The sequence below is a fragment of the Sphaeramia orbicularis genome, chromosome 11 (assembly GCF_902148855.1).
Source record: "Sphaeramia orbicularis chromosome 11, fSphaOr1.1, whole genome shotgun sequence".
In the NCBI taxonomy this organism is placed as follows: domain Eukaryota; kingdom Metazoa; phylum Chordata; class Actinopteri; order Kurtiformes; family Apogonidae; genus Sphaeramia; species Sphaeramia orbicularis.
Genome location: NC_043967.1, coordinates 52,592,679 through 52,617,098, shown reverse-complemented (window position 1 = coordinate 52,617,098; position 24,420 = coordinate 52,592,679). Strand labels below are relative to the sequence as shown.

General features: G+C 36.6%; 3 protein-coding genes and 1 long non-coding RNA gene across 14 annotated transcripts in view; 2 read left to right on the top strand and 2 right to left on the bottom strand.

Moving 5' to 3' along the window:
• Nucleotides 1-24,420, bottom strand: part of LOC115428086 (glutamic acid-rich protein-like) — a 657,495-nt gene that overhangs the window by 169,619 nt on the left and 463,456 nt on the right. The gene's annotated exons all lie outside the window — the stretch shown is intronic.
• The window catches only part of LOC115428071 (zinc finger MYM-type protein 1), a 179,357-nt gene that overhangs the window by 3,211 nt on the left and 151,726 nt on the right, over nt 1-24,420 (top strand). The window lies entirely within an intron of this gene.
• Nucleotides 1-24,420, top strand: part of LOC115428064 (zinc finger protein 37-like) — a 161,745-nt gene that overhangs the window by 126,846 nt on the left and 10,479 nt on the right. The window contains exons 1-4 of one of the 5 annotated variants that reach the window (XR_003936581.1): nt 3,049-3,495; nt 4,504-5,586; nt 12,130-13,245; nt 15,535-15,545. Coding sequence is in view for 4 of the 5 variants with exons in the window: in XM_030146872.1 (XP_030002732.1) it covers nt 3,300-3,495; nt 4,504-5,586; nt 16,410-17,950 (2,820 nt within the window). In the remaining variant the exon portion in view is untranslated. Of the gene's footprint in view, nt 1-3,022; nt 3,496-4,503; nt 5,587-12,129; nt 13,370-15,534; nt 15,546-16,409; nt 17,952-24,420 lie in introns of those variants that run through there. The other 4 variants (XM_030146874.1, XM_030146872.1, XM_030146875.1 and 1 more) reach the window with 4 other exon arrangements.
• LOC115428129 (uncharacterized) lies at nt 209-17,260 on the bottom strand. Its single transcript, XR_003936584.1, has 4 exons — nt 17,157-17,260; nt 11,860-11,865; nt 2,319-2,323; nt 209-397 (listed from the first exon to the last, which is right to left on the bottom strand). It is a non-coding gene; the product is annotated as an uncharacterized LOC115428129 (long non-coding RNA).

Genomic DNA, 24,420 nt, shown 5'->3' with positions numbered 1-24,420 from the left:
AGTTCCCATCCACTTCTGTCCCTGTGAAGAGTGAAGATGATGATGAGGAGAAAGTTAAGTCCTTACAACTTCATCGAACACAAACTAAAGTGAAAGTAAATAAAGTGGACTTTCCATCTACATACGCATGTGCAACAAACACCGATGAGCAGAATGAAGACTGGGGAAATTGAAGAACCTTTGATGGTAAGAGTTTACTGGAGGAACACATGGACACTCACACAGAACAGAAACTGGTTGGTTCTTCTGAATGTGAAGCAACATTTTCTCAGAATAAAAACACGACACAGGAAACAAAGTCACCCAGAGACATGATGATGAATACTGACTTGTCGCTAAGTGATGTGGGATGTGAAAAGAAACTATACTACTGCTCTGTGTGCTGGAAAACATTCTGCTGGAGGCCAAAGTTAGAAATCCATATGACATCCCACACAAGAGAAGAAGATTTCAAATGTTCACTGTGTCACAAATGTTTTGGACAAAGGAGTAACATCAGGAGACGTGAGATTACACATAGAAGAAAGACCATTCAGTTGTTCAGTGTGTGAGAAAAGATGTACTTATTATTCACACTTGACTGCTCACATGAAGTTCTGCTTGGTAGTTCTTCTCAGGTCAACTGGACTGGTTTAGTTCTTTTGAAAATGTTTTGTCTCTCATCCAAGAGACTTCTTCAGTTCTGAAGTTCAGAAGAACTACCAAGAAAAATGATGACCTGGCAAATGAGAACCTACACAGACAGACTCACATGAAGGTCTGCAACGGTGAGAAACCATTTAGCTGTTCAGAATGTGGTAAAATATTTACTTTGAAGACAATTTTGGAGCAGCACATGAGGCTCCACACTGGTGAGAAACCATTTTGATCAAAATGTTTATGACCAAAGATCTTCGTGTGTGGGGAAAGCAGACGACTCTTGAGTCATGACTCTGTGAATTGTGACGTGAACGGAATGTAGCTGATCAAAAAGTGAGCTGACTGAGGAACAAGGAAGCGCGCATAAATAAAAACAAGCATGGCCGACCTGAAACATAAGGTTCAGTGGACCTCAGAAACTTTTTTATTTTTATGTAAAAAATAGTCCCAAGAACACCATCATTCCCTCCTCTCATGTGTCCTCTTCCATGTTGCGTGTTGTGTTTTCTGGTTGTTGCTATGTTGCTTCTTCTTTGTTTATGTTAGATCACATTTGATCACACAAGATTTGTGGCTTGGAGGACTAGATTCTAGATCAGTGGTGGGACAGAATCATTAGGTGTGTGGTGTGCTGTGTTGACATTATCGGACCACACCACACACAGTACGATCAAAACTCTTCAGTGCCTGATTTTTTTTATCTTCATGTGTGGGGTCTGTAAAAAATAGAAAATCTCTTCAGATTTAGAAAATCCTTATGTGTATACTTAAAGAGCATGAAGAATAACGAAACGGGAACGTTATAGCGTATAATGTGCATAAGTAAGTTCAACTGAGTTCTTTTTTTTTTCAATCAATTTTTAAATTATAATTTAAATATTTTCTCAATGGTGACTTTTTTTATTAAATGACTGTAAATGCATCCTTCATCTGTTCTCTTCTTTTTGTTATTAGAAGAATTTTTTTTTTTACTGAGATCAGCAGCTGAAGAGTCAAACTAACAGGATCCAAATTATCACATGAGCTGAGAATTAGAGGTTAAACAGGTTAAAGCAACACAATAAAAACATTTGTCGATAGGTTCCACCATGTCCCTCACAAACTTACCAAGAAATCATGTTATTCATGTCTGAAATTCATTTATAACTATAATAAACATAATTGTTTAAAACAGTGTGTAAATCAAAGTAATAAATACATGACTTCTAAATCTACATAACTGAACATCAGACTTGATGTAATGAATCAGTAAATGTGGAACTGAACACAGGCCTAAAAAGCAACTTTTTGTCTTCTACACAAAAGAAAAAGTTCCTATTTCGAGTAAATCAGGCTGAATCAAAAACCTGAAAGTAGAATTTATCAGAATCACATCAGGATGTTGAGTTACACTATTCAGACAAAGGTATTGGGACACATTGAATTCAGGTGTTTCAATAGTAATCGGGGATGGGGCTATAAAATAATGACTAATGTCTTCATATTATTTCCTGTTAAAATAAATATTTTTATTTCATCTTTAGAGTTAATTTTGTTTACATTACCATCTACATGTACTAAATGCAGATTTTGCTATTACTTAATTCTACTTAATGTTGAAATATTTTCATCATTTTAATTGTTTAAAATTTTTTACCTCTAAAAATCTGCGTGAAATCATTTACCATCTCTTACTTCACCCAAACTGAAGGAAAAAGTCAAGATGTGAATAGAGGAAATGGATTTGAGAGATATTCCGCTATTCATCTGCTCATATCAGATTTCAGATTTGGAATTAATGCATCTGATTGAGGTAGAAACAAAATAAGTTTTCACTAATTAGCAAAATGTTGTTTATCAGTGACATCAAAGTAATTGTAAAAAACATTGATGCTTGCAATTTATAACTTTTGAGCGCTTATTTTAGTGTCTGTTATTTATCTACTACCAGCACCAGCTTCTGCCAGTGATACCAGTAGTTTGTTTTTGTAGATTTATGGGTTAGTTTGGACAAATCCAGTGCTTAACAAATGTATCAGACCACCTTTCCCTGTTTGAGTCCATCCACCATCATGAGTGGACTCTTTCATTTTCTGTGAGCTTTTGACATTTTATAATTTTCAACAGGAATGTTCATATATTAGCCATAACTGAAACATTAAAAATAATTTTGGAAATGATCAGTATTAATAATCTACGGCAGCTGTGGCATAAATTTCCCACTGGGTGGTGGTCTAACATATTAATGTTTCTCTGACAATGGAACTAACCGAAAATGTCATCTTAATTCTGATGCGTTTTAATGAGGTAATAGTTATCTGGTTCCTGAGCCTCTGTAGTCTTTTATTTTGTAGGAGCTTCATTACGTCACAAATGCACTCTGACCCCGGAAGCACTAAAGCTTCTCCAACCTTACTGTTTATTTTTAATGAACATCTTCCATTTTCCCTTGCATAGTGTTTGTTGAAGTCCAACCGAACCAGCAAAACCTCTGTATCCGGATGAAACTCACTGACTGGACGTTGTTCTGTTCACAGTCTGTGTCTGTTTTACGCCTGATTTCTCTGTGATTAGCTCAGTGATGCTAAAGTTAGCTTAGCTCGCTAACTGCTAAAATACATGCCACTGTGTGATGGAGACGAACTGTTTCTGACGGAGTTTATGTGAAGAAAAAGTGAAATATGTCCCAGAAAGTGCAGATTTTGAGGTCACTGGTGGAGCAGAGACTAACTGCAGCTGCTGAAGAGATATTTGGGCTGTTTGAAAGAACCATAGTAGAGTACGAGGAGGAACTTTGTCGAACTAAAGAAGAAAACCAGAGACAAAGACAAATACTGGACTGTGTTTGGAATCCGAGAGTCCTGATACACAAAACAGGTTTGAATACATTTATCTGTAGTTTAGCCAAAGGTCTTAATGGAAAACAAACGGCATACATTTTAATTATTTAAGCTTCACATACCTACAACTGCTTTTGTGGTGACTACCAAATTATTATTTTTTTTATATTTGACCTTTTCTAGGTAATTTATTACAATTTATTATATTATCCTGTGTGTTTTGCATTTTTCAGTGAAAATCAAGTATATTACTCTATTTAATGTACTCTCCATGTAGTTGTTCATAAAACCCACAGTAAATTCAGATGGTTGGGGTTTTTGTTTTTTGTTTTTTTGAGAAACGTTGACTTTTTTTCAGCAAAACATATCATTAATTGAACTTAAAACTTGCATCTCCATCCACTGTAATTCGTGAAACTCCATGGGTTTTATTGGTAAATCAATGTTGTAGAAGATGACGGTGATTCCACGTTCACTACACAGCCTCTGAACGTCCAAATGGGTCCTATCTGATGACCATGAAAAGATGACAGACAGCATTTTACGCCAATTATTTACATGTAATGACAGAATTATTGGATCAACTTGTATTAAACATTTTGGATTAGTAGATGCTTTTGGATTTTAAGAGTTAATATAAGATATTTTCATTTCCAAGTATACTTTAGTTTTACAAATATTATGGAATGTTAAATGTAACATGTATTTTATAAATGAAAATCTGAAAGTTCTGTTTACAAAAGAATTACCTTTTCCTACATACAGGTCTAAAACAGTTTTCTGAAGTTTAAGGAGTGTCATGATTTTATCTCATCAATACACTTATCCTTATTATGACTCTTTTCTCATTGATTCCTGTTCATTACTAAAGTGTTAGGTTTTTATAGGATGATAATTTACTTCAAGATCAAAAAATAGTAAGTTACTCTAAGGGAGGGATTCTTGATGTCAGAGCTGTTTAAAGTCTTACAATAGAAGTGACAGTATTATCACCGAAATCTGACTGTAACTGAAAAGTCCAACTGTATTTCCTCGTATCCTACAGACGTCCAGCAGCTGTTGGTGGTTAAAGAAGAAGTTCCTCCTGAGCAGCAGGAGTGGAATCCCATTGTGGACCAGGACGAACCAGAACTAGAACCCCCACACATTATAGAGGAACAAGAGGAACTGTGGACCAGCCAGGAAGTGAACATCACCAAGTTTCCATTCACTCCTGTCCCTGTGAAGAGTAAAGATGGTAATGAGAAAGTTAAGTCCTCACAGCTTAATCACACACAAATTGATGAGACTATGGTGGCATCAAGTGAACTGGATTGTGGAGGATCAGAACCATCCTGCAGCTCCTATCCACATAAATATTTACAAACAAAAACCGATGAGCAGAATGAAGACTCTGAGGAATCAGAGGACAGGGATGAAGACCAGACCCTGAACCACAAACCTGAGTCAAAGCTTCCAACAAACAGCTCGAATGAACAGACGGAAACAGAAACTGATGGAGACAATGGTGGAGGATCAGAGCCAGACATGAACCTGGTCCACATGGAGAGTGTAAAGGGAAGAACCGTTGACAGTAAGAGTTTCCTGGAGGAACACATGGACACTCCCACAGGACAGAAACGGGTTGGTTCTTCTGAATGTGAAGCAACATTTTCTAAGAAGAAAAACACGACACAGGAAACCAACTCACCCAGAGACATGATGACAAATAATGACCCGACTCCAGGTGTTGTGGGACGTGAAAAGAAAGTATACCGGTGCTCTGTGTGCTTGAAAACATACTGCCAGAAGTCGTATTTAGAAATTCACAAGAGAACCCACACGGGAGAGAAGCCATTTAGTTGTTCAGTTTGTGGAAGCAGATTCACACACAAGTCAAGTTTACACAGTCACATGACATCCCACACAGGAGAAAAACCATTCAAATGTTCACTGTGTCACAAATGTTTTGGACACAGGACTAACCTCAGGAGACACATGACATCCCACACAGGAGAAAAACCTTTCATATGTTCACTGTGTCACAAAGGTTTTTCGCATGGGACTAACCTCAGGAGACACATGGCGACCCACACGGGAGAAAAACCATTCAAGTGTTCACAGTGTAACAAATGCTTTGTTGAAAAGGGTAAGCTCAAGAGACACATGATGCTCCACACAGGAGACACACCTTTCAGCTGTGTATTTTGTCAGAAACGTTTCGTATGTAAAGATTATCTTCAGACACATATGAAGATCCACACGAATGAATGAATCAATGAATTGTTTATTTTGGTTTGTGCATTAATCATTGCACATATTACAATAATTATAATAAAAATAAAAGCCAAAAAAGGAATAGACTAGAAGCAAAAGCTTATTTTTTGCATATCCTTTACCCCGATACACTGCTTACACTAAATTAAATGTGTACAGCATCGAGCATTCTCATAACAAAAGAATGAACAACGAAAACATACCTATCATCTCAACATAATATTCCTGAGTAATTTTATACTTGAGGCATTTTTAAACTTTGTCAGAGAAGTGAACAACTTAAATTTATCATCAAATCCATTCCATAATTTCACACCCACAACCCAAAAATATCTAGACTTCACTTTTGTTCTCACTTTAGTACATTCAAAAATATAAAGACCGCTTAAATTATAGTTACTCTTTCTTAATTTAAAGAAATCTTGAATGCTATTCGGAACAATATGATTTTTTACTTAATAAATCATCTCTAATGTTTTAATATATACAGTATCCTACCATTTTAAGGTTATAAGTTGAATAAATATACTTAATGCCATTAAAACGCACAGTCCAAATGTGGTGTAATTTCCAGAAAACGATTTGCTCAGGTGCCTATTTTGTATATGGTGCTCATGAGATGAGTAACACAGTTAACAGCTGTATTTTTTTCAAACTTTACACACACAACGTCGGCATTTGGGCAAATCTCTTAATGTGGACATTGAGTTGAATCTCTTGCACAGAGTCACGCTTGACTGCTAACTTTAGGTGTGGTCAATAGCCAAGAAAAGGCAGCAAAGAAACGCCAAAATGTTTTTGCCAGCTCAAAATGCCACGACTTACGATACAACAGAGAGAACGTGCCATTGGCATGTTATGAGCAGGACTGAGCTATAGTGAAGTCGCTTGCCATCTGTGCTGTCATCACAGTACAGTCAGTCGTCTAAGTACCTGTATTCAGTGACTGAATAAACATGTTAAGTTGATCACAATTTGTCCACAATTCATTCTCTATGGACCAATGCTTCCCTCTTTAATATAAAGGTAACCCCAAACCAATTAATTTAAAATATCTCCAAATATACATATTAGTCTGACATGTGCGTTTTTAAAGACACTAAGTATAAGTTATTAGTTGCTTCAAAATATCCTACTTTAATTGTTCTGATTGCTCTTTTTTGTAATTTTACCAGTGTATCTATAATAGTTTTTGCTTCATTTCCCCATATTTCTGCACAATATGTTAAGTAGGCCATAACCAAAGAATAATATTTCATGTATACCAGAGAATAGACAGAATGTCACATTCACAGGAATTAGACCAACAGAGACTAAAGAATATGAAGAATAATGATACAGTAACTAGGGCTACATGATTTTGGCCAAAAATAAAATCCCGATTTGTTTTCCCTCTAAAGACTCGATTTTTGATATCTGGGTAAAATCACAAAAGACAACAGAAGTTGGCATGTCAGCATGTCGTTTTCATGTGCAGCTCACAGTGCAATGCCCGACTCAAACTCTGGCGTGTGGTGATGTTTGAGCCTTCAGGCAGAGTTTGCAGCAAGGAATGGTTTGGTCTTCATTGGAAACTTCAAAGCCGTACCAATTCCACACAACCGGCTTGCTCTTGCTATTTTTAGCCACAAACTTGTCACTCTCTTTAGCAAATGCCATTTGTGCACTGGTGTGTGGAGACCGCTCTCACAGTTAGGAGGAGGAGCCTATGGTAGCCTGGAGGCACTCGGCCCAGAAACACGAGAGAGAGGAAATTTGATTTGATGATTACCCTTTTTTAAACATCGTCCTAATAATCTAACCTAATAATCTTATTTCAACTTAAAATCAATTCTTTGCGCAGCCCTAACAGTTACATTTTAGAGGAAAATCGCCAAAAATAATTTCAACTGATTTATTTTTCCTATGTTTATTTTTCCTAATTATTTTCTCAATGGTGCCATTTTTTTTAAATGAAATTAAACACATTGTCTGTTCTCTTCTTTTTATAATTAGAAGAATTTTTTTTTTTTTTTTTTTTTGCTGAGATCAGCAGTTGAGCCAGACTAAAAGGATCCAAATTATCACAACAGCTGAGAACCAGAGATGAAAGAGGTGAAAGTCAACACAATCAAAACATTTGTTGATAGTTTCTACCATGTCCCTCACAAACTTACCTAGAAATCACATTATTCATGTTTGAAATTCCTCTATAACTCTATAATAAACAGAATTGTTGAAAGTAATGTGTAAATCAGAGTAATAGATGGTATTCACTGACATCACACATCTGGGGCACTAGGTCAGTCTCTGCCATGTTGAGGGACAAACAAATGCATAGTAGACTTTGCTTGCCTTTGCATGTACATGTGCTTTGTTCATACTGTGACCCGCGGCCACTCCACTGCACAGAAGGACAGTGGTTAACACCTGTACCATTTACGGGAGCATGTCTTTTTGGAACCTGGACATTTGGAGCATGAGATGGTTTGCACCTGGCCTGGATGTTTCGAATCCTGAAATAAAGATGTTTTGGACCAGACTTAGTGCATTGATATACATGTAAATACAAGAAATATGCAGATGTGTACAACAGAGAGATTGTTTATTATCAGTCTTAGGCGGATTCCATGTGTCAGTCTATAGATAATTTGTATATTTCAAAATAAAATTAAAGTGTTTTGTCTGAACTAATAATGACTTCTTTTTTAAACCTTAAATTATTGTTAAGGTAATAATAATGAGAATAAATTTTATTTATAATGCACTTTTCATTCAGTGAATCTCAGAGTGCTACTGTAGAAAAGGACATAAAAACAAACACTAACATAGACAGACAGACAGACAGACAGACAGATAGATAGATAGATAGATAGATAGATAGATAGATAGATAGATAGATAGATAGATAGATACTTTATTAATCTTTTGCAGGAAATTGTTTGGTTACAACAGTATGTAAGCCTTTTTAAACAGGTACGTTTTCAGTCTAGTTTTAAAAGAGTCAAGGCTCAAGCCGAGGTGCAGCACAACAGAAGGCTGTCCCCCATGGTACGGAGCTTGATGGTGGGAACATGAAGGAAGAGGCTGCTGATAATATCTCAAACTAATTAATGTAAACATCATCTTATAAATAATTCTAGAAGTGCATGTTTAGTTTATTAGTTATTAGTCATTATTAGTTTGATCCCCATTAGCTGCTGCACACCACAGCAGCTACTCTTCCTGGGGTCATTAACAAGATAAAAACAAAGCACCACAATTTCCCACAACTCACTCAAAAAACAGGATGTACATACACTCAACACAACAACACAAAAAACAAAATTCAACAACAGCACACAATACAAAACAATTACAATAACAATAATACGACAAAAAACAAGAACAGAAAAAAGAATAAATAAATAACGAATAAATTGTTAGGTTTCTAACCAATTCTTTATTCACAGCCAGGAAAAACTTTGAGCCAACCAGACACACAAGGATTTGTTGTGATCATTTTGTACAAGGTACCATATTTATTAAATCCCTCTGAATAATATTGTACACTCTCTGTTGATAATGCCATCTTGAAGGGTTAGGGTATGTACGTGGTCAGATATAGGTCAGTAGATAAGCAGCAGGTGCTTTTTGACTCTCAATATGGTTCCCAGGGCAGGGTTGGGGGGTGGTGATGTCAAGTGAATACCATCTAAAAGTATATAACTTCTAAATCTAGTGAATACCGTCTATAAGTATATAACTTCTAAATCTTCCAAATCTACAGAACTGAACATTAGACTCAATGTAATGAATCAGTAAATGTGAAACTGAACACAGGACAAAGCCTTAGCACTTTTTGTTTCAGGAATCTCATCATGTTCTGAACCCTTTCATGCATAGTGGTCACTGCAGTGGACAGCTTTTGTTGTTTTAGTTCCATATCAGCCAACACAGTGGACACTCATGCATTATCCTGTACATTGCAATTCATACTGTAACTTTGCTGCTCTTCATAAACCTGATCTGCACTAACAGGTTTGAGTGTAAATCAATTGCTTGTTAATAGACTGTAATTAAGGTTTTGTTTTTTGTTTTTTTTTTACACAAAAAGGTTTCTTTTTTGCATATTATCTCCATGAAGTGAGTGATGAAGAACTGACCAGTATTAGTGTATGTTAAAATGTGTGAAAACATCAGATTAGCTGCATTAAAAATGTTTTTATTTTATAGTTTTCATACAGTATATCAGTAAATATGTTTCTTTGCTTCAAAAATGAAATGCATCGTGTCCAGCTGAATGGATATTTTTGAAACTCCATAAAAAATAGGTTAATAAAAAATGTCAATCGCATTTTTTTTAATGCCTAGAGGAATAAAAACACTCAAAAAAAAAAAAAAAAAAAAAAAAAAGATTAAGGCTCTCGTAATTCATGCATGAAAGGGTTAAAGGATTCAGGACAGTTTAACAGGATTTAAGTTTTTACGTTGTCTGCCAATTTACTGCTCACACTCCAGTCCAGTAGGAGGCGGTGATGCACGTTTAAGCTGGCTGCCAACCGCCATTAAAGAAGAAGAAGAACGTCCACCGTTTCCTCCTGTTCAGTGTTTGTTGAAGCGCAACCGAACCAGCAGAACCTCTGTATCCGGATGAAACCGACTGACTGGACTTTGATCTGTTCACATTCTGTGTCTGTTTCTATTTCTGATTTTTCTGTTATTAGCTCAGTGATGCTAACGTTAGCTTAACTCACCAGCTGCTAACAGACCTGTCAGTGTGTGATGGAGACAAAATGTTTCTGACGGAGTTTGTGTGAAGAAAAGGTGAAAAATGGGCCAAAAAGTGCAGATTCTGAGGTCACTGGTGGAGCAGAGACTAACTGCAGCTGCTGAAGAGATATTTGGGCTGTTTGAAAGAACCATAACAGAGTATGAGGAGGAACTTTGTCGAACTAAAGAAGAAAACCAGAGACAAAGACAAATACTGGACTGTGTTTGGAATCCGACAGTCCTATCACACAAAACAGGTTTGAACACATTTGTCTGTAGTTTGTCCAATGGTCGTAACAGAAACGAAACGGCTTACATTTTAATTATTCAAGCTTTAAATACCTACAATTATTTTTGTGGTGACTGCCAAATTGTTTTTTTCCCTGCGTTTGTCCTTTTCCAGGTGATTTATTACCATTGATTATGTTATCCTCTGCGTTTTGCATTTTTCAGTGAAAATCAAATATATTTCTATATTTAACGTACTGTCCTTGTAGACGTTCATAAAAACCCAGAGTAAATTCAAAGTTGTTGTTGTTGTTGTTTTTAATCACAGCAGAGAAAACTGGAGAAAATTCGACCTTTTTTCCATATTTTATTACCTGAACAGAAACTCAATATTTCCGTCTACATCCAATGTTGTAGAAGATGACGGTGATGACGTCCAAATGGATCATATCTGATGACCATGAAAAGATGACAAATTGCATTTTACACCCGTTATTTACATGTATTGATAGGATTAATGGATCAACAGGTCTTAAACATTTTAGATCAGTCAGATGTTCAGGCTTTTAAAAATTAATATATGATATTTTTATTTCCAAGTATAATACTTTAGTTTTACAAATATTATGAAATGTTAAATGTAACACAAGATAAGATCAGATAAGATATGCCTTTATTTGTCCCACAAGGGGAAATTCCAGGTTACAGCAGCGAAGCACAAAAAGCACACAAGAAAAGCACACTAGAGCAGAAGAAGTACAAAATCAAAAAATATGACAAATCGAAAAAGCTAAAAATACTATTTACAGTTGTGTGTGTTGATCATGCTACAGGTTGAACAGGGATATGGTTTATTGCATAGAATTATTTGGAGCAGTTTTTGTTTTGGAGCCTGACTGCTGCAGGAAGGAAAAACCTACAATACCTCTCCTATTCACACTAGGGGTGTCTCATCCTGTCACTGATGGAGGTCCTTAGTGCAGTAAGTGTGTGTTGGAGGGGGTGGGAGTCTTTGTCCATCATGGAGGACAGCTTGGCTGTCAACCTCCTCTTCCCCACCTCCTCCACCTGTTCCAGAGGAAATCCCAGGACAGAGCTGGCCTTCTATTCATGTATTTCATAAATAAAAATCTGATTGTTCTGTTCACAAAAGTATTACCTTTCCCTATATACAAGTCTAAATCACAGTTTTCTGAGGTTTTAGGAGTGTCATTATGATTTTATCTAATCCATACATTTATTATCTTCATCATGACTCTTTTCTCACTGATTCCTGTTCAATACTAAAGAGTTAGATTTGTATAAGATGATAATTTACTTCAAGGTCAAAAAATATTTATTTTCTTTCAGGGGATTCTTAATGTCAGACCTGTTTAAACTCTTAAAGTAGAACTGACAGTATTATCATCAAAATCTGTATCTGAAAAGTCTAACTGTATTTCCTTATATCCTACAGACGTGCAGCAGCTGTCGGTGGTTAAAGAAGATGTTCCTCCTGAGCAGCAGGAGTGGAATCCCATTGTGGACCAGGAGGAACCAGAACCAGAGCCCCCACACATTAAAGAGGAACAGGAGGAACTGTGGACCAGCCAGGAAGCTAATATCACCAAGTTCCCATCCACTCCTGTCCCTCTGAAGAGTGAAGATGATGATGAGAAGAAAGTTAAGTCCTCACAGCTTAATCAAACACAAACTGAGGAGAACAAAGAAGAGGCATATAAAGTGGACTGTGGAGGATCAGAACCAGCCAGGAGCTTCCATCCACATAGACATTTACAAACAAAAGCCAGTGAGCAGAATGAAGACTGTGATGAAACCAAGGACAACAACAAAGACCAGACCCTGAACCACAAACCTGAATCTAAGCTTCCAACAAACAGCTCAACTGAACAGATGGAAACAGAAACTGATGGAGACGATGGTGGAGGATTAGAGCCAGACATTATCCTGGTCCACATGGAGAGTGTAAAGGGAAGAACCTTTGACAGTAAGAGTTTACTGGAGGAACACATGGACACTCAAACAGGACAGAAACTGGTTGGTTCTTCTGAATGTGAAGCAATATTTTCTCAGAATAAAAACATGACACAGGAAACCAACTCACCCAGAGACATGATGATGAATAATGACTTGATGCTATGTGATATGAGATGGGAAAATAAACTATACCACTGTTCTGTGTGCACAAAAACATTCTGCTGGAAGTCACATTTAGAAATCCACATGAGAATCCACACTGGAGAGAAGCCATTTTGTTGTTCAATTTGTGGAAGCAGATTCACACAGAAATCAAATTTAGACACTCACATGATGTCCCACACGGGAGAAAAACCATACAAATGTTCACTGTGTCACAAGTGTTTTGGAAAAAGGAGTAAGGTCAAAAGACACATGAGAGTCCACACAGGAGAGAGACCTTTCAGCTGTGTAGTTTGTCAGAAACGCTTCCAACGTAAAGATAACCTTCAGATACATATGAAGATCCACACAAGACAATAGACAGAATGTCACATTCACAGGAATCAGACCAACACAGACTGAAGAACATGAAGAATAATGATACATTAACATTGTAAAGGAAAATTTGCATACACAATTTCAACTGATTTTATTTTTTATCTAAGTCAATTTTTCTTCATTATTTTCTCAATGGTGACTTTTTAATTAAATGAATGTAAATACATCCTTTGCCTTTTCTCTTTTTTGTAATTAGAAGACTTTTTTTTTTTTTTTTAACGGACATCAGCAGTTGAAGAGTCAGACTAACAGGGTCTAAATTATCACAAGAGCTGAGAACTACAAGTAAAAGAGGTTAAAGCAACACAATAAAAACATTTGTTGATAGTTTCCACCATGTCCCTCACAAACTTACCAACAAATCACGTTATTCATGCATGAAATTACTCTTTCACTCTATAATAAACATAATTGCTAAAGAAATGTGTAAATCAGAGTAATAAATACATAACTTCTAAGTCTACATATAACTTGACATCAAACTCAATGTAATGAATCAGTAAATGTGGAACTGAAAACAGGACAAAAAAAAAAAGCTTTTTGTCTTCTACAGAAAAAAAGTTCCCATCTCGAGTGAATCAGGCTGAATCAAAAACCTGAAATCAGAATTTGTCAGAATCACATCAGGATGATGAGTTACACTATTCAGACAAAGGTATTCGGACACATTGAATTCAGGTGTTTCAATAGTAATAGGGGGTGGGGTTATAAAACAATGACTAATGTCTTAATATAATTTCAAATTAAAATGAATATTTGGATTTCATCTTTAGAGCAAATTTTGTTTATATTTTTATCTACATGTACAAAATGCAGATATTGCTTTTATTTATTTTTTACTTAATGTTGAAGTGTTTTCAGCATTATGACTGTTTTAAACGTTTTACCTCTAGAAAATCTAGGTGAAATCATTTTCCATCACTTACTTCACCTAGACTGAAGGAAAAAGTCTAGATGTGAGTGGAGGAAATGGATTTGAGAGGTGTTCCACAGTTCATCTGTTCATCTGCTTGTATCAGATTTCAGATTCAGAATCAATGCATCTCCTCAAGGTAGATACAATTATAAATTTTCACCAAGTAACAAAATTGTTGTTTTTCAGTGACATCACTTCTTCCCACCCCTTTTTGGGCATGTAAATGGAACTATTGTGCATTTCTTCTGTCTAAGATTGTTATGATTCTTGATATTTGTATTATTATGTATGTTTTGCAAGTGCATATATGTTAAATTTCATTGCATGTTCAGAATAAATCACTAAATCACAAAAATCACATCATACTAATTGGAAAAAAAAAATAAAAATTGATGCCTGCAATTTTTAACTTCTGAGCTCTTATTTTACTGTCTGTTGTTTATCTACTACCAACACCAGCTTCTGCCAATAATACCAGTGGTTTGTTGTTGTGGATTTATGGTGTAGTTTGCACAAATCCAATGCTCAACAAATGTATCAGACCACCTTTCCCCATTTGACTTCATCTGCCATCGCAAAGTACTTTAAAGCAGACTCGTTCATTTTTTGTGAGATTTTGACATTTTGTCATTTTCAGCAGGAATTATCATATGATAACCATTACTGAAACATTAGAAATGATTTTGGTAAATACCAATAATGGTAATAATCTAGAGCAGCTGTGGCATAAACTTCATATTGGGTGGTGGTCTGATATATAAATGTTACTCTGACACTGAAGCAAGCAGAAAACGTGAAATCGATGAGGCTACATTTTGAAGAATGACTACTATTCTTTCCCTCCTGATTATCTGTAGTCTTTTAATCTGAGGGAGCTGTCATGACGTCACGAATACACTCTGACCCCGGAAGCGCAGAAGCGTCTCTAACTTTACATGGTTTCTGATAGAAGTCCTCAATTTTTTCTTGCGTAGTGTTTGTTTAAGTCCAACCGAACGAGCAGAACCTCTGCATTCGGATGAAACCGACTGACTGGACGTTGTTCTTTTCACATTTTGTGTCTGTTTTTATTTCTGATTTCTCTGTCATTAGCTCAGTGATGCTAAAGTTAGCTTAACTCGGTAACTGCTAACAGACCTGTCAGTGTGTGATAGAGACAAACTGTTTCTGACGGAGTTTGTGTGAAGAAAAGGTGAAAAATGTCCCAAAAGGTGCAGATTCTGAGGTCACTGGTGGAGCAGAGACTAACTGCAGCTGCTGAAGAGATATTTGGGCTGTTTGAAAGAACCATAGCAGAGTACGAGGAGGAACTTTGTCGAACTAAAGAAGAAAACAAGCGACAAAGACAAATACTGGACTGCGTTTGGAATCCGACAGTCCTGATACACACAACAGGTTTGAACACATTTATTTGTAGTTTAGCCAAAGGTCTTAATGAAAATGAAACACATTTAAACACAGTTTAGTTTATTTACGCTTTACATACCTACAACTATTTCGTGGTGACTGTGAAATTATTATTTTTCTCTACATTTGACCTTTTCTAGGTAATTTATCACCATTTATCAATGTTAGCTCCTGGATTTTGCATTTGGTTGTGAAAATCGTGTGTATTCTTTATTTAATTTATTGCTCATGTAGTAGATGCCCATACAACTCAGCGAATTCAAAGGTTATTTTATCAAAGCAAGAAAACGTGAAGAAAATTAGAGGTTTTTTTCTGCAAAATATGTTATTAACTGAGCATAAAACAAGTGTCTTTATCCACTTTGATTTGTCAGAAGTATGTAGTTTTTACTTGGGACTCAATGTTAAAGAAAATAATGGTGTTTCCACGTCTGCCCCAGAGCCTCTGAACGTCCAAATATCTGATCACCATGAAAAGACAACAAACTACATTTGCCTCATTTATTTTATTGATAGGATCAGTGGATCAACAGGTATTAAACATTTTAGATCAGTAAATGCTTTTGAATGGTCACACATTTAAGGGTTAATATATGACATTTTAATTTCCAAGAATAATACTTTATTTTTCCAACTAACATGAAATTTACACTGTATCATGTATTTCGGTCATGAATTAAGGATTGTTCTGTTTGTAAAAGAATTACATCTCCCTACATACAGATCTACATTATAGTTTTCTGAGGTTTTAGGACTGTGTATCATTATGATTTTATCTTATCAACACACTCATTATCTTTATTACTAAACTAAACTCTAACAATTAAACTGACAGTATTATCACCAAAATTTAATTGAAACTGAAATGTCCAACTGTATTTCCTTGTATCCTACAGACGTTCAGCAGCTGTTGGTGGTTAAAGAAGAGGTTCTTCCTGAGCAGCAGGAGTGGAATCCCATTGTGGACCAGAAGGAACCAGAACCAGATCCCCCACACATTAAAGAGGAACAGGAGGAACTGTGGACCAGCCAGGAAGTGAATATCACCAAGTTCCCATCCACTCCTGTCCCTGTGAAGAGTGAAGATGAGGAGAAAGTTAAATCCTCACAGCTTAATCACACACAAACTGATTATACTATGGTGGCATCAAGTAAACTGGACTGTGAAGGATCAGAACCGACCAGCAGCTTCTATCTACAAAGACATTTACAAACAAATACCAATGAGCAGAATGAAGACTCTGAGGAAACCGAGGACAGCGATGAAGACCAGACCCTGAACCACAAACCTGAGTCTAAGCTTCCAACAAACAGCTCAACTGAACAGATGGAAACAGAAACTGATGGAGATGACGGTGGAGGATCAGAGCCAGACATAAACCTGGTCCACATGGAGAGTGTAAAGGGAAGAAACTTTGACAGTAAGAGTTTACTGGGGGAACACATGGACACTCACACAGGACAGAAACTGGTTGGTTCTTCCGAATGTGAAGCAACATTTTGTCAGAAGAAAAACACGACACAGGAAATAAACTCACCCAGAGACATGATGATGAAAAATGACATGATTTCAAGTGATATGGGATGTGAAAAGAAACTACACCACTGCTCTGTGTGTTCGAAAACATTTTCTCGAAAATCACATTTAGAAATCCACATGAGAACCCACACTGGAGAGAAGCCATTTGAATGTTCACTTTGTGGAAGTAGATTCACACACAAGTCAGGTTTACGCAATCACATGATGTCCCACACAGGAGAAAAGCCATACAAATGTTCACAGTGTCACAAATGTTTTAGAGACAAATGTGAGGTAAGGAGACACATGAGAGTCCACACAGGAGAAAGACCATTTGATTGTTCAGTTTGTGAGAAAAGATTTACCAGTAAGTCAAACTTAAATTCTCACATGAAGGTTCACACTGGTGAGAAACCATTCAGCTGCTCAGAATGCCACAAAAGATTTACTCAAAAGACAGATTTGGAGTGTCACGTGAGGGTCCATACTGGAGAGAAACCATTTAGCTGTTCAGAATGCGGTAAAAGTTTTGCTTGGAAGATGGTTCTGGAACGTCACATGAGACTCCACACCGGTGAGAAACCATTTAGCTGTTCAGAATGCAGTAAAAAATTTACTTGGGAGATAGATCTGGAGCGTCACATGAGACTCCACACTGGTGAGAAACCATTTACCTGTTCAGAATGTGGTAAAAGATTCGCTCAGAAGACGAGTGTGGAGTGTCACATGAGGGTCCACACCGGTGAGAAACCATTTAGCTGTTCAGAATGTGGTCAAGCATTTGCTCAGAGGACAGGTTTGAAGCATCACATGAGGGTACACACAGGAGAGACACCTTTCACCTGTGTAGTTTGTCAGAAATGCTTCAAACGTAAACATTGTCTTCAGGCACATATGAAGATCCACACGAGAGAATAGACAGAATGTCACATTCACAGGAATTAGACCAACAGAGACTAAAGAACATGGAGAATAAGGATACAGTAACATTTTAGAGGAAAGAAATATTTTCAACTGATTTTTTTCTTATTTTCTATGTCAATTTTCTTATTTATTTTCTATTCTCGGTTTTTTATTAACTGAATGTCAATATATCCTTCGTCTATTCTCTTCTTTTTGTAATTAGATGAAAAGAATGATTTTTTTAAATTGAGATCAGCAGTTGAAGAGTCAGACTAACAGGATCCAAATTGTCACATCAGCTGAGAACTAGAGGTGGAAGAGGTTAAAGCCAACACTATAAAAATGTTTGCTAATAGGTTCCAATATGTCCCTCAAAAACTTACCCTGAAATCACATTATGCAGGTCTGAAATTAGTCTTTGACTTTATGATAAACATAACTGTTGAAATGAACATGTAAGTCAAAATAATAAATACATAACTTCTAAATCTACATAACTGAACATGAGACTGAGTGTAATGAATCAGTCAATGTGGAACTGAACACAGGACAATAAAACAGTTTTTTTGTCTGCTACTGAAGGAAAAACTTTCTATTTTGACTAAATCAGGCTGAATTAAAAACCTTAAATCAGGATTTGACAGAATCACATCAGGATGTTGAGTTGCACTATTCAGACAAAAGTATTAGGGGGCAACTTTTTTGCCAATACATCACAAAAAAGATTTCAGATTTTCTAAGTTTCAACAACAGTGGTGTGGATTTCTAAGGGGAGGATCCAGTCATTCCAGAAAGGAGAATATTTGCATTTATGGTGTGCCTGAGCAGTCAGAACGAAACTCTCGAACAGTGAGTGCTTTTGTGGAGAGTTTACTACGTGAGGGCTTGGAGCTGGAAAACATGGACATTTGTATTGAACAGGCGCAGAAGAAGGGTTTGGAGCGTCTCGTGAGGCCCCACACCAGTGAGAGACCATTTAACTGTTCAGAATGCGATAAAATATTTACTCAGAAGATCGGTTTGGAGTGTCACATCAGGCTCCACTCGGGAGAGAGACGTTTCAGCTGTATAGTTTGTCAGAAATGCTTTAAATGTAAAGATCATCTTCAGATACATATGAAAATTCACACAAAAGAATAGACAGACACTTTCACAGGAATCGGACCGACAGAGACTAAAGAAAGTGAAGAATAATGATTAATAATAATAATGATAGTGAAGTCTGTATAAATACTTTGGACTGATTTTTTTTTCTTAATTTCTTTGTTAATTTTTCTTAATTTCTCTATCGTGCCTTTAAAAAAAAAAAAGAATGTAAATATATTCTTTGTTATCTTGTCTTTATAATTACAAGAAAAGATGGATTTTTTTTTACTGAGAAAAGCAGTTGGAAGAGTCAGACTGACTGGGTCCAAATTGTCACAGCAGCTGACAACAAGTTGTGACAGAGTTGAAAGCAAACAATAAAACCATTTACTAATAGTTTCCACCATGTCCCTCAAAAACTTACCTTGAAATCACAATATGCATGTGTGACATTAATCTTTGACTCCGTAATAAACATATAAATGTTGAAATTAACATGCAAGTCAAAGTAATAAATGCATAATTTATAAATATACTTCACATCAGACCCAATGTAATGAATCAGTAAAAATCAGTGAAATCAGAATTTGTCAGAATCACAGGAAATGGATTTTAGAGACATTCTACAACCCATCTTTTCATCTCCTTGTTTCAGACATGATACAGAACAGAACATGTTCCTCCACATGAACAATGAATCCTCAGTCTTTTAATTCTAGAGTCTGAACTTTGTGGAGATTATAGATCACTCATGTGTTCTCCAATCTGGATACAACGGACAGTCCAGATATCTTCTTTGAATCACTTGGGATTGAATCAAATATTTCTGACAGGTATTGTAACCATCTGGATGTTGATCATTCAGAATTTTTAGACCTCAGTGGTGGGCTGTCAGGGTCAACAAGGCCTTCTCTATTGATGTAAATATCACTGGAAACACTGACCTACATTTACAACCTAAACCTTAACATTTGTTCCATGAATTTGTATTAATTAATTCCCAATAGACTATTCTCTTCATTTCTTAGTGTTTCTCTCGGCTGCACTGCTTCCAGGACGTGTATGTGGATGTAAAACATTTTGTCCAATCAGATTTCAGTCTCTAGGTTGCCAGGGTTTATCTAATCTGCCCTGGGCTTTCAGGATGAGTAGTGAAGGCCAATGTAACATACTGCTACATTTTAAAGAACTGATAGTTTTCTGGCTTCTCCTGATCGTCTGTAGTCTTTTATTTTGTAGGAGCGGAAATGACGTCACGAATACGCTAACTACGGGGCCGCTAAAGAGTCAAATTGTACATGGTTTATTTTGAATGAAAGTCCGCCGTTTTGTCCTGTGTCGTGTTTGTATAAGTCCAACCGAACCAACAGAACCTCTGTATCTGGATGAAACCGACTGACTGGACTTTGTGTTCACATTCTGTGTCTGTTTTACTCCAGATCTAATTGTCATTAGCTCAGTGATGCTAATGTTAGCTTAGCTCGCTTGCTGCTAACAGATCTACCAGTGTGCGATAGAGACAAACTGCATTTCTGACTGAGTTTGTGTGAAGAAAAGGTGAAAATGAGCCAAAAAGTCCAGATTCTGAGACCGTTGGTGGAGCAGAGACTAACTGCAGCTGCTGAAGAGATATTTGGGCTGTTTGAAAGAATCATAGTAGAGTACGAGGAGGAACTTTGTCGAACTAAAGAAGAAAACCAGAGACAAAGACAAATACTGGACTGTGTTTGGAATCCGAGAGTCCTGATACACAAAACAGGTTTGGACACATTTGTTCCTAGTTTAACCAAAGGTCTTCATAAAAGTTAATCCGCATGTTTACATTTTAATTATTTAAGCTTTGCATACCTACAACTTTTTGTGATGACTGCCAAATTATTTTTTTCTCTGCGTTTGACCTTTTCCAGGTCATTTATCACTATTTATGAATATCATCCCCTTCGGTTTGCATTTTTCAATGAAAATTGGATATGTCAATATTTAACGTACTGCTCAGGTAGATGTTCATAAAACTCAGAATAAATGCAGACGTTATTTTATCAAAGCAGAGAAAACTGAAGAAAATTAGTTGTTTTTCAGCAAAATATATCATTATCTGAACATAAAACCAATGTCTCCATCCACTGTCATTTATCAAATTACATGGGTTTTACTGGTGACTCAATGTTGTAGAAGATGGCAGTGTTTCCACATTCACTACGGAGCCTCTGAACATTCAAATAGGTCATGTCTGATGACAAATTGCACTTTACACCAATTATTTACATTTCCAATTATAATCCTTTTTTTTTTTTCAAATAATATGAAATTTTAACAATAAAATGTATTTAATTAATGAAACACTTGCTTTTCTGTTTGCATAAATATTACCTCTCCCTCGGTATAGGTCTAAATCACACTTCTCTTGAGGGTTAAGGAGTATGTATCATTATGATTTATCTAATCAATACATTTATTATCTTTATCACTACACTTATGTCACTAGCTAGGATTCTAATACAGTTTTCCACAGAATAAAGCGATATTTCAACAATTTCGACAGAGTACAATTGTAGGTGTCTTCATTGAAGAGTGTTTGGCTTATGGTCTGTAATTCTAGTAAAGTCCCATCTCACAACATGTCATAATTCTCATAAAATACTGTATAGTTCTTGCAAGATGCTCGTTAAAGGAAGATGGACGCACTGAGTTTCATGCAAAACCTCCATGGTGTTTGCGCTATAGTGTTGGTTGCATCTACTGCTATTTCAGTGACTGTCTTAAAGGTGCCCATCCACACAAAACTGTTTTTACTTGTATTTTTATTTATTTATTTATTTCTTAAATATGTTCGGTCCATAGGTGTTTGTGTTATGTAGTGAATTTGAAAATGAACTGCTACCTCCTCTGTCTGCTATTGCCACTAAACAAAAATAAGAGGAGAAATCAGATAAATTAGCTGGTCAGTGTGACGTGTTAATGCCTGGGCTCATTACTGTTCATGAGGTTGCCCGGGTGAGACCACGCCCACAGAATTTGTGTAGCCCAGCTCTATATCAAAATGTCTCAAAAACCACCTCATTAGAATGTTCAAACTTTTTTGCAATCTTTGACAGTTTTTGCAACATTTTGGTGTTTCCATTACTACTTTCCTATTGTGCAGTTTGCATTTTGTGAATTTCTGAGGGTAATGGAAAAGCAGCTACTGATTCTGTTTTTTTACTAAAGATCTAGGTTTTTATTAGGGGTGTGCCATCTAAGGCACCTCACGATTTGATTTGATTACGATTCAGGGTGCTACGATTCGATTAATCAATGATTATCACAATAATAATGATTATTATGATTATAATGATTTTTGAAGCATATTTTTTCCCTATTCAGGATATTTTCTCCCTCTGTGGCTACTTCATACTTTTAAACGAGGTATATTTGTCAGTATCTATAAATTCAAGTAATCAAACAAATTTGCCTCCATTGTCTTTTATTTGTGTCAAATCACTGAATGATCCAACATATTTTCCACCAGGGAACCAACAGGAAAAAAGTAGCAGTGGCATATACAGTAAAAGCTGCTCTTATTCACAAATAGAGATTTCCAGTTACCTGCAAAACATTTGCTGTATCAAAGCAATACTTTTCAAAAATACGTAACTATTAACAGTACAAGAAAAACTTTGGTGGAATCAATTCCACAGTTTTTTAGGAAAACAAATAACACAGTGTCTTTAGAAACAAATAAGATTTATTTCAATCAAAAGTGGTTTTCACAGATTTCTGTACTAGTCTATTTAAAAAATAAATAAATAAATCATTGCTTATTTAGTTTTTCTGGCCCCTCAAAAGCTCCCCAGGAACCCATTCAAACTATCAGACCCTCCCCACACACGTGCTTTTGTAGAAAATTGTAGAAAACGGCTAATTCCATCTGAACCAACACAAGCGCTATTTTATTCAGTCATGATAAATGATTTCCAAACACAGTCCTCAATGAGCAGCATAAATCCCACAACAAACGAAAGATTTTGCTATCCACAATCAAAGTATGCATCACATGTCAGAATTCTCCTACACGCTTACCTCAGGAATTCCACTACTTTGGTTTTGGTCTCATTGTACAGTTCAGGAACTGCTTTCTGGGTAAAATTTTTTTGATTTGGAAGTTTGTATCTGTGCTCCAGGGTCTGCATCAGAGCACGACAGCCCTGCTTCCAAACGCTAGCTTTTAAACCCGTTGGGTGAATCTCACACTCCTTAACTGTACCTAGACAGATAGAGTTGGTTTTACTGTGTTCCCTCTGGTCCGGTCTTTAAGGCATCTGAGCGGCACGCATCACTTTTATTTTCCTGCTGCGTGCTGTGGTTGTGTTCCTGTCATTTAGCAATTAGGAAAAATAATCATTTTTGAACATTTATGAATTGTTATCGAATCATCACATGTTGCATTGCGATGAATCTAATAATCAATGTATCGGTACACCCCTAGTTTTTATAGGCTGATAATTTTCTTTAAGGTCAAGAAATATTTATTATCTCCAAGGGGGGATTCTTCATGTCAGTCCTTCTTAAAGTCTTACAGCAGAACTGAAAGTATTATCACCAAACCCTAACCGAAAAGTCTAACTGTATGTCCTCGTATCCTACAGATGTCCAGCAGCTGTCGGTGATTAAAGGAGAGGTTCCTCTTGAGCAGCAGGAGTGGAATCCGGTTCTGGACCAGGAGGAACCAGAACCACAGCCCCCACACATTAAAGAGGAACAGGAAGAACTATGGACCAGCCAGGAAGTGAATATCACCAAGTTCCCATCCACTCCTTTTCTTGTGAAAAGTGAAGGTGAGCTTAATCAAACACAAACTGAGGAGAACAGAGTGGAAGCAAATAAAGTGGACGGTGATGGATCAGAACCAGCCAGCAGCTTCCATCCACATAGACAGTTACAAAGAAAATTTGATGAGCAGAATGAAGACTGTGAGGAAACCGAGGACAGTGATGAAAACCAGACCCTGAACCACAAACCTGAGTCAAAGCTTCCAACAAACAGCTCAACTGAACAGATGGAAACAGAAACTGATGGAGACGACGGTGGAGGATCGGACCCAGACATTATCCTGGTCCACATGGAGAGTGTAAAGACAAGAGCCTTTGACAGTAAGAGTTTACTGAAGGAACACATGGACACTCACACAGGACAGAAACTGGTTGGTTCTTCTGAATGTGAAGCAACATTTTCTGAGAAGAAAAACACAACACAGGAAACCATCTCACCCAGAGACATGATGATGAATACTGACTTGATGCTAAGTGATGTGGGATGTGAAAAGAAACTATACCACTGCTCTGTGTGCTGGAAAACATTCTGCTGGAAATCAACGTTAGAAATCCACATGAGAATCCACACTGGAGAGAAGCCATTTTATT